The sequence below is a fragment of the Suillus clintonianus genome (genome assembly GCF_016758775.1).
Source record: "Suillus clintonianus strain FC179 chromosome Unknown DEU56scaffold_143, whole genome shotgun sequence".
In the NCBI taxonomy this organism is placed as follows: domain Eukaryota; kingdom Fungi; phylum Basidiomycota; class Agaricomycetes; order Boletales; family Suillaceae; genus Suillus; species Suillus clintonianus.
Window position 1 is genome coordinate 95,682 of NW_024539367.1, and position 10,116 is coordinate 105,797.

Sequence of the window (10,116 nt, forward strand, 5' to 3'; positions counted from 1 at the left end):
CATTTCTCTTTCTCTACTTAGGTTTCTCCTGGGACCTCGTCCTCAAGATCGTCTCTATTCCCCTCTCCAAACGTTCCAAATACCTCGAACGCCTCATTCCATGGGTCTTCAGCGCTTCTGTCTCACGCGCCGACTGTGAAGGCATTATTGGCTGTCTGCAGCATTGCTGCCTCATTCTTCGCGAGGGACGCTCGCACCTCCCTTCCTTCCACCGGTTCCTTTCCTCATTCAACCACTCCAGCTCACCCCTCCTACTTCACAGAATCCCTCAGAAAGTCCTTGACGACGTTGAGTGGTGGAGATCGCAACTGGGTGCTGATGTTTGCACTCGTCAACTGCGCACCATCCCCCCTCCCCACAATCTTTCCATCTTCGTCGGTGCGTCCACCTCATTCGGCATCGGCTTTCTCGCCGGCAAGCGCTGGTTAGCCTGGCGTCTTCTCCCAGACTGGAAAACCGAGGGACAAGACATAGGCTGGGCCGAGATGGTTGCTATAGACCTGGGGCTTAGAGCGCTTGTCCACTCAGGTATCCGTGACGTCCACTTACAATTCCATTCAGACAACCAAGGAGTTGTGGGGGCCCTCAAAGCAGGACGTTCACACAGTCTTGCCCAGAATGATGTTCTGCGGCGGCTCTCTTCCTTCGCGCTGGACCACAACATCTGGCTTTCAGTTGTTTGGGTTAGTTCCACTGATAACCTGTCGGATGGCATCTCCAGAGGGTTGTTCCCCTCTCACTTATCTCGTTTTCAGTTTCCTCCACCACTCCCCTCATACCTTAAGAAATACCTGTCCCTAATATAAGTAGCATTTTCCCAGTAGCTTGTCCCACGGTTGGTCGCATCTTTGTCCCCACTTCCGTCGCATTGCAATTTGTTATTACTTGTTCTTGTCATGAACAGTTGCGGTGAGCTTGAGAACAGAGCCTCTTATGGCCATCCTCTTCTATGCTCCCTGCCTTTATGTAGTTGCGGTGAGCTTGAGAACAGAGTCTCCCCGCGCTCTACTTTCTCCAGACTCCTCATTTTATTACCTTCCACTAATTTTCTCATCCTTGGCTGGTAGGTAATTCCTTTCTAATTGCTCTTTCCCTGCCATTGTGATGTGCATTTCAATCCAGCCTGTCAGCTCGGTTTTCCCTCCTTCCCTTTTCTACCCTGCTTGGATTCTCACTCTCCTGTCAGTTTTCCTCACCCACTCTTACTTCATCCTTGGCTTCTTTTTCGACTTCAACGCATATGCCGTCCTCAGCTTACCGCTCAGACCCGCTTCTTTCCAACCTCGCTAATTCACGCATCCAAGCAGCTCTCAATGCTGCCTGGGCTGATTCAACCCTTCGCAAATACCGGGGTTCAATTCACAACTTCCTGTTGTTCTGCAAACATGAGAACATCTCACCTCACGACCGCTGTCCAGCCAGCAAAATTCTGTTATGCGCCTTTGCCTCTTCAAGACTGGGCTCCCTCGCAGGCGACTACGTTCACAACCACATTTCGGCCCTTAAGGCTTGGCACGCCTACCACAATGTCCAGTGGATGGGGGGCTCACGTCTTCACTTCTTGTTAAGCAGCGTCTCCAATCTGGCGCCTTCCTCCTCCTTTCGCCCTCCTCGTCCACCAGTTTCCCGCTCAATGTTGCTAGTTTTAGCTTCCAACCTCAATCTTGCCAACTCTTTTGATGCTTGCTGCCTTGCAGCCGCATGCGTGGCCATGTGGGGCCAACTTCGCCTTGGGGAAATCCTCTCCTCTTGGGAACACTCCTTCCAAAGTGCTCACATCGCGAGCAGATCCAACCTCTCCCCGCCTATCAACGCGAATGGTTCCCGCAAACTGTTCCTTCCATACACTAAAGTCAAGAAGAATCGAGGCAAAGAGGTTGTGATTTGCCATCAACGTGACCTTTCGGACCCAATCCGTGCCCACGACCTGAATATCTTTGATCATAATCTTCCCCTCTTCTGCTTTCAGACTTCTGATGGCCTTCGCTGTCTCACTCGAAAGAAATTCATGAACTGCTGTAACGCTATTTGGATCGCTTCTGGTGTTCCCACTGCATCAGGCCACTCCTTCCGTATTGGCGGAACGACTGAGCTTCTACTCTCAGGTGTTCCTTCTGACGTAGTCAAAACACTCGGGCGTTGGTCTTCAGACGCATTTCTAAGGTATTGGCGCAACATAGACATCCTCCCCCCCGCCATGTCGAGAATCTACTACCTTCCTGTTGAGTAGTCTCCACTTTCTCGTGTTTGGGCAGCATGCCTTGTTCCTCACCCCTGCGGCTCCACCTGGCCGTTGGCTCAGGGTTGGGGTCCTCCTCCCCTCGGCATGCACTTGGTTGTGGACTAATCCCGTCGCAAGACGGGATTGTCCGTGTCCCTGCCCAAACACCCGGAAGGCTTTTCTGTCGTCTCTCGCACCTCGCATGCACCCAATTTCTTTCACCCTGCCACGTCAAAGTCCGAAATGTAGAAAATATCTTTTGACGGAGGTTTTGGGTTGTTTGGATTGAAAGCTTTTGCCAAACAAACCGCGTGCACGCACATCAACGTAAGCTATAACCGATGCCCGTCGACGCACACCTTACTACTATACATTTAATTCGCCGGGTGGAATGCTAGTTGCCTGTTATTCATACACGGACTCGGGGTCGACAATGGTTGATCGTTAATGATATTAATAGTGGTACTCAGAGTAGTTTTGTAATTTTCGGTAAAGCTCGGTAAGGTTCCGGTAGAGCGCGGTTAGAAACCCACCAAACTCGGGCTAAACACGCACCTGACATGCGGCAGACTTCGGCACCCTAGCGGACTTCGAAATGTATGCCTGTTGTTCGACCATCACCTCGTCGTCACTCTGCGCGACTGCAAGCTTTACAGAAGCCCATTCGAGGGAGCAAAAAGCCCATGGAACAAATGCAGGGGCCCGTCACTCGCAGGAAAAGGTGGCAAAAGTCGAGGCACATGAAGTACTGCTGCCGGTAGTGGCTCTGATCAGCCCAGATTCACAATCCAATGGCAGTCTGTGCCTTTCCACACCCAAATGATTATCGACCACCTCCGCGAACACCCAGCTGACTGCCGGATCCCTATTTTACTCGGACGGGAAGCAATCGCAGGATGATGGTGACCTGCCCCTCGGGCAAGGATAAGGTTTCCGCTGTGCGCCGTTATCGCAAAGCATGTCTTTGAGCGTGATGAAGAATATGCGGGCTACTATGCGGCTGGGCCGGACAAGTTCAGAGACTCAACGAGCAATCACATCATTGGGTATGTTTTTTCCTGTCCATTCTTGTCATGTACACTAATAATATTCAGTTTAAAGCCTTGCGAAAAGGTATCGTCAAGGCCATGACAAGTTGAACTGCGACTGGTGCCTGGTATCATGCCGCAGGATGAAACCACCGCCCAGAATTTACGTGGTAAGTATTTCTTTCTATTTATGATAGTCTAATTGATTAAATTCACAGCGCAAATCTCAAAGGAATTCCCCTGGTATGATGACCTTGCTGGCATCATGGGGGGGAATCCGGCATTATCACTCAAGACCATCTCATCACGCCCAGGGGTCGACCATTCGGCAAACTTTTTTTCTATCTTGCGTATGGCGGGCAGCTCCTATTCTGACACCCTGCGCTCTGGGAGCGCTCAATTTAACGCTCAACAGTCTCAGCCCCCCCCTCAATCTCAGCCCCCCCTCCTATCAATCAGCCCCCACATCCCTCCAGCAGTCAGCCCCCGCATCCTTCCAGCAGTCAGCCTTACCCCCCTGCAGGTGGTCAGCCTTACCCTCCTCCCTCAAGCGGCCACCCTTACCATCCCTCAAGCGGCCATCCTTACCCTCCCTCCAGCAGTCAGCCCCCCCATCCCTCGAGCGGTCATCCTTACCCTCCCTCAAGCGGTCCTTCTTATTCCTCTTCTTCCGACGGTCAGCCTCCCCACAATCAGTACCATTTTGACCGTGCCCCTCAGGACTATGCAACTGGGGCTGAGCGCCATCAGCAGTATGGCCAACAACCACATCAACCTTATTCTGGCCTGCCCCCTGCCCCCTCTCACAGCACTTTCAATTCACCTCTCGACGACACCGACATCAACATGCCCGATTATGACGATGACGAGACGATGGACTTCTCCTTCAACAATATACCGAGGCCTCCTCCCCCCCTGCGACGGGATTACCACGACGACCCTAACCCTATCAGCCTCAACAGTCCGCCAAGGTCTGCACGTGCTGCGTCGAAAATGACCAGCTCCTTCCCCTTCCCCTCCCATCACCCCCCCGCCTCAATCTGAATTCGTGCTACCACGCCCATCGCAAACGTCTCATCGCGACGGTCGCGCCTCCTTCAATATGGCTGATCCGAAGAGGCGCACTAGCGCTGGGTCACCCAAACCAATCTCTCGCCGTTCTTCAGGATCTTCGCAGTCCAAGCCTGCATCGGTGTCGTCGTCGGGACTCGCGTCAACATCCATGACTGTCCCCAGCTAATTCCGCGTCCGCGGGAAAACAGAGGCGGGTGAAGAAGCAGCGGTCCGACATTCAGAGTCAAGTTGACACTTACAAAGACGAGATCGAGAAAGTGCAGTTGGACAGGGTTTCTCGAGACGAGCTGAAGAACGAACGGTATATGGTCAAGTACAATATTGCTCGTCAGCTCAACAAGCACAAGTACCTCGAAGCTGAACGCACGGGTGGTTATGCCGAAGCTGCCGTTGCGCATCAACGTTCCCAGGAGGCCAAAGATGCTGAGATAAGACTTCGTGAAGCCGAGATCAAAGTGCATGACACATTGGCGAATGTGCATGCAGAGGAGGCGGCAACGCTATGCCTCAAGATCGAGCTTGCTCGTCTCACTAGTTCTAATTCTGGGTCTTGAGTGTGATGCTTCCGGTGTCTCGTTTGTTCTTGTTTCATGCCGTTTTCATGCTGTCGCGCTGTTGTATATGTTGTGCAAATGTTACTCATGTCCTGTTGTACTGTTCTTACTATACACTGATGTTCTTCTGTACTAGTAGCTTGCCAATAAAGTTTGTAACTATTCCTCAGCCTTCTCTTCGCACTGCTCTTGAGTGGGGACTGTCAAGTAAGAGATCCTTCAACCTCTCACGACATGCATGACCCGGAGTCCCTTCATACAACCTATCACCCACTTGCTCATCACCATCGGGTCCTTCATTCTCTGCTCCATGAATGTTACTGTCCTCCTGACGAGCCCATGTCACTGAGCCACTGGCTTCTGTAAGAGCTCGATTTTCTTCAAACCGGATAATCATATTGTGGAGTATGAGACAACACTGGATCCAATGGACAGCGGCACGCAAGTCGTCGGCTGAATTGATATTCTGTCAGAGATCTCGAAGGGATTGAAACCGCCCTTTCAATGCAGCAAATGCATGTTCGACACGTACACGGACCTAAAGAAATTATAAATTTAAAACAATCAGGAAAAAAAGGTACAAACTGTAGAAAGATGATAATTAAACACATATTGCAGTAACATATCTCCGTATTATACGAGTGAACGGACGTGCATAATATCCCGTATGATACGGGCCAGCGGACCATGGGCCGAAGTTAGATATATCCTCGATTATGACGGATGGGCTGGGCATGTTATTATTCCCGATAGAGACGGGTGGGCCCATGTAGGGAATATGTAGAGTAGATGAGTGGGCTGATGGACATGAATATTCAATAGACGGATGGGCCGAGGTAGTGGGATATTATGTAGATGGGTATCAAATAGCCGGGTATGTCAAGGGTGCTTGTTATCAAATAGACGGGTGGGCCCAGATATATATCATATTAGACGGGTGGGCCGACATATTGGTACCATTTTTTAGACGGGTGGGCCGAGGGAGTGGTGAAATATTTATTGGATATATGGGTGGGCCGAGGGAGCTGTAAAGTATTTATTATGTATACGGGTGGGCCGAAAGTAGTCATATATTGGATATATGGGTAGGCCGAGGGCGAGGTGAATTATTTATTAGATAGACAGGTGGGCCGACATAGGGAATATTAGATAGACAGGTGGGCCATGTTCGTGAGTCGCTACCTGCTAACAACTTCGGGTGTCATTTTTTCCTCCCCATAACTGCTCACCAGAAATTCTGAGATGGAGAATAAAGATAAATTTGATAAATACCTCATCCAAACACTGGTCATGACATGGGGTATATAATATAGGGGTGGGCCAAGGGAGCTGTAAAGTATTTATGATGTATATGGGTGGGCCAAAGGTAGTCAGACTGCGCTTCGGCCGGATACCCGTCGGATACACTACAGTATATAAACCCTTTGTAACCTGTAGTATTTCCTGAGTTCGAATATTAACTTAGACTCTGTTCAATCCTCGTGTTCTCTCGGCTCTTAGGATTATTATCCTAGTCCGATCCTCCGAGCCTCGGGATTATATCCCTAAGGCTAAATACCTCCACCTCTACCTTCGGGTAGTCTATACCTTGTTAGTTTCTACCCGGACGCAGTCTCGGGTAGTCTTCCCTCTTTCGTCCGGCCCGTCCATACCCCTCGGCCGATGATATCTACCCCCCCCCCCCTGTAAATTAGGGGCATGTACTCGGGTAAAGAGCGCAGCGCACGAGCTGAAGCTAAGCCCCTCCAGTCCGACCCATTGAACACGGTCTTAACAATATGGGTAGACCGAGGGTGAGGTGAATGATTTATTACATAGACAGGTGGGCCGACGTAGGGAATATTAGATAGACAGGTGGGCCATGTTCGTGAGTCGCTACCTGCTAACAACTTCAGGTGTCGTTTTTCCTCCCCATAACTGCTCACCAGAAATTCTGAGATGGAGAACAAAGAGAAATTTGATAAATACCTCATCCAAACACTGGTCATGACATGGGGTATATAATATAGACGGGTGGGCCCAGGAGAATGATAATTGTAGACATGATGGAGCCCAGGTAGTTGTATATCATCCAAATCAAAGAAGGTAATAACACAAAGTCATCTAATGATGTCATATGGCACTGTTCCAGGCCCTGTTCATCAAAGCTTTGAGATGGAAGAGGAAGGTCTTGCAGTATGGCATAGAGATCTGCAAAGGGGTGAAGTGGAAACTCGAGCGGTGTACCGAGTTCCGGGACCTGGGTCTCGACAAACGAATATGTGATATGCATCACACTTCCAATCATCTGGTATTTCATTGAGCAATGGATGATAATAGATCTTTGAGAGCCAACATCATCCAAGCCTACCACATGCCAAATGCCAAGTTCCGACTACCGAAAATCGAGTGAAGTGTACCCGAGATCCGAGCCCCGACTATCGAATCCGGATTATTGAGTATCAAGTCCCGACTATTGAGTCCCAAACATCGAGAGACAACTCAAAACTCAAAACACAAAATGTGAAAACCATATTTTTACACGTTTTGAGTCCCGAACATCGAGTCCCAACCATCGAGACCCGAAAACCGAGAGTCGAGTTCCGGCTATGGAGTCCTGGGTATCGAAAATCGAGTGAAGTGTACCAAGATCTGGGGCCCGGGTCTCAACAAACAAATGTCAGATATCCAACAGACTTCCAATCATGTGGTATTTTGTTGAGCAATAGATGATAATAGATAATAGAACTTTGAAATCTAAGATCATCCAAGGCTCCCTTATCTGATCCTCTCTATCTCCACCCCCTTGAACACCAAAGTGCGGACATCCAGGATTCAGCTTCTGATCTCACAAGATCAATTCAATCATGGATGTTTCTTCCACTTCCGAAGATGAAATAACCATCTTGAACACTTGGGCCCTGGGTGTCACTCATGTGGCATGTGATTATACGGAACAGAAGTTCAATGCAGAGAAGACAGGAGGAGACCCAGTCATACCTTCTCCGAACCTAGACACTGATCTGGTGATGGCTTGTGATCAATTGGTTGATCGGCTCATAAAGGCATATAAAAATCCCAGTGAGTCTTCCTGCAGATTCGGAAAATTCGTTTGATCAGTGAAATTGCTTCATCACAGTTCAGATGCCTATGGATGTTGCAAGATATAGCAAATTGATCTCCCCGAAGGACACAGGACATAATGAAGAGAGAGAGGCGAGGTTGCTGGAGAGGTGTCCTCCTGGCCATGAGGGCACAAAGTTGATCGACGTACCCGCGACAATTGTTGATGCATCCGGTGCAATCATCGCATGGTACCTCCCGGACGCCCTGACAGATGCCACCCAGGTGTGTTATATATATTGCTACTGGATGGATATTGAACCTCAAATGGTACCTACAGAAGGAAATTTGGGCGGTGTGGGTACAACAATTCAGATTGAGAGAATCTGATGTGTTGGGTCTTGCTGCCTAGCTGCTATGTCAGAGTGTTGACAGTGTAAGACCCAGGGTTTCTGGACCAGGCTCAGAGCTCAGAGAGGGAGAGAGAGTAAGGGAAACTGCATTCAAAGTCACTCCAGGTGAGGGTAAAGGTAAAGACCAACATGATTATGTAAGCTATCCAAGTGCCAACACAAGCAAGGTAAATAGGGGTAAAGTAAGCCTAACCAGGAACTTGTTCCTACATCTCATGGGACCTTTAAATCATGACTGTCCCCAGTCATTTCCACAATACAGCCAAAACTAAACTGAACTTGAGAAAACTGACCTGATGATCCCCACACACCTGTTTTCACAGACTACTGTTGTCATGTGAACCGCGTCAGTGAGTGAGGGTCAGGCAAAACGGCAAAAACTTGGCCCCCAGGACTGTACTGGAGGACTTCGGAGGATAAAACGGCAAAAAGCGGAGTAAGGGCTGCACGGATGACGATGGGGAGTAGCTGGATGGATAGGGGCGAGCGAGGGCTTCAAAATGAGTATTGGGATCACTGGGTTTGGCGAAGGAATGGGCGAGTTATAGAGGAATTGGTCAGGGGGGTGGAAAACACGAGAAATGCGGATAGCGTGTGAAGGGGCGGACATATTGAGAAGCGGATGTGGCGGATGTGACGGCGTGGATGAGAGCTTCAAAATGGATACGGGGTTGACGGAGATTGGCGAAGAATTGGGAAAGTTATGGGGGAAATAGCGAAAAAGGGCGGAAATTGCGAGAAGTGCGAATAGCGAGGGGAGACGTGGACCAATTGGGAAACGGATGCGGTGGATAGGTCGGCGTGAACGAGAGCTTCAAAATGGGTGTGGGGTCGATGGGGTTCCGATGCGAAATGGGCTGGTGAAATAGGAAAAACGCGTATAGGGCGATGAGGGGGCAGGAGGAAGGGGTAGGCAGTAGGGAGGGACTGGCTGGTCATCTCAGGAAGCGGATTAGGGCGATGGGCAGAGCCACAGAGGGATGCTGGACGACCAAAAGAGCTAGAATAGACAGGCCTTGGTACTCCCACAACAACCTTATCTCTCCTCAACCTCTCAAAAACACGAAAAACCCGATATCTCCACCACTTCTACTCCAAATGGGGTGACCCAGGGCTCAAAATGACGGCCTGAACGAGGGGAATCCGAATCTGAATTTGCGAGAGATCCGGTCGAAGAACGCGTGGGAAAATCGCTTATCTGTGCGGAGGGGGGAGGAGGTGATGCTGAAAACTGATGAAAGAGTGACTGTGGTTGAATAAGGCTTGGAGTAGGGATGGTAGGGTGATAATTGGTGAGCATAGAGAGCCTAGAAACAAGAAACCCTCGCGGTGGGCTCCAGTTGTGGGTACAACAATTCAGATTGAGAGAATCTGATGTGTTGGGTCTTGCTGCCTAGCTGCTATGTCAGAGTGTTGACAGTGTAAGACCCAGGGTTTCTGGACCAGGCTCAGAGCTCAGAGAGGGAGAGAGAGTAAGGGAAACTGCATTCAAAGTCACTCCAGGTGAGGGTAAAGGTAAAGACCAACATGATTATGTAAGCTATCCAAGTGCCAACACAAGCAAGGTAAATAGGGGTAAAGTAAGCCTAACCAGGAACTTGTTCCTACAGCGGCCTCAGATTTGCTTTCTCCCATGCTCGGAAAAAGTGTGAAGCTCGATGGGATTTGGCATACAAATCAAGAGTGGTTCAAACCAAGCTCAGAAAATGATGTCCTGACTCCCGGATGCATCAATCTATCTCCCGCATGGTTCCAACAGGGGCACGAGGTAGGATCTGACGAGA

General features: G+C 49.7%; 3 protein-coding genes across 3 annotated transcripts; all 3 read left to right on the top strand.

The window, feature by feature from the left end:
- Positions 1–1,267: 1,267 nt before the first annotated feature.
- Positions 1,268–1,894, top strand: DEU56DRAFT_706492 (uncharacterized protein; the record flags this gene model as incomplete). Its single annotated transcript, XM_041347417.1, has 1 exon — positions 1,268–1,894. A coding segment is annotated over one exon (627 nt), but the record flags the coding sequence as incomplete, so codon positions are not given.
- Positions 1,895–3,382: 1,488 nt separating this feature from the next.
- Positions 3,383–4,877, top strand: DEU56DRAFT_918774 (uncharacterized protein; the record flags this gene model as incomplete). Its single annotated transcript, XM_041358168.1, has 5 exons — positions 3,383–3,419; positions 3,468–3,925; positions 3,970–4,210; positions 4,251–4,441; positions 4,512–4,877. 5 exons carry the CDS (start codon positions 3,383–3,385, stop codon positions 4,875–4,877), a joined length of 1,293 nt encoding a protein of 430 aa, XP_041202290.1.
- Positions 4,878–7,723: 2,846 nt separating this feature from the next.
- DEU56DRAFT_918775 (uncharacterized protein) lies at positions 7,724–8,331 on the top strand (the record flags this gene model as incomplete). The annotated part of the gene is made up of 3 exons (XM_041358169.1): positions 7,724–7,937; positions 7,996–8,204; positions 8,260–8,331. 3 exons carry the CDS (start codon positions 7,724–7,726, stop codon positions 8,329–8,331), a joined length of 495 nt encoding a protein of 164 aa, XP_041202291.1.
- Positions 8,332–10,116: the final 1,785 nt, after the last annotated feature.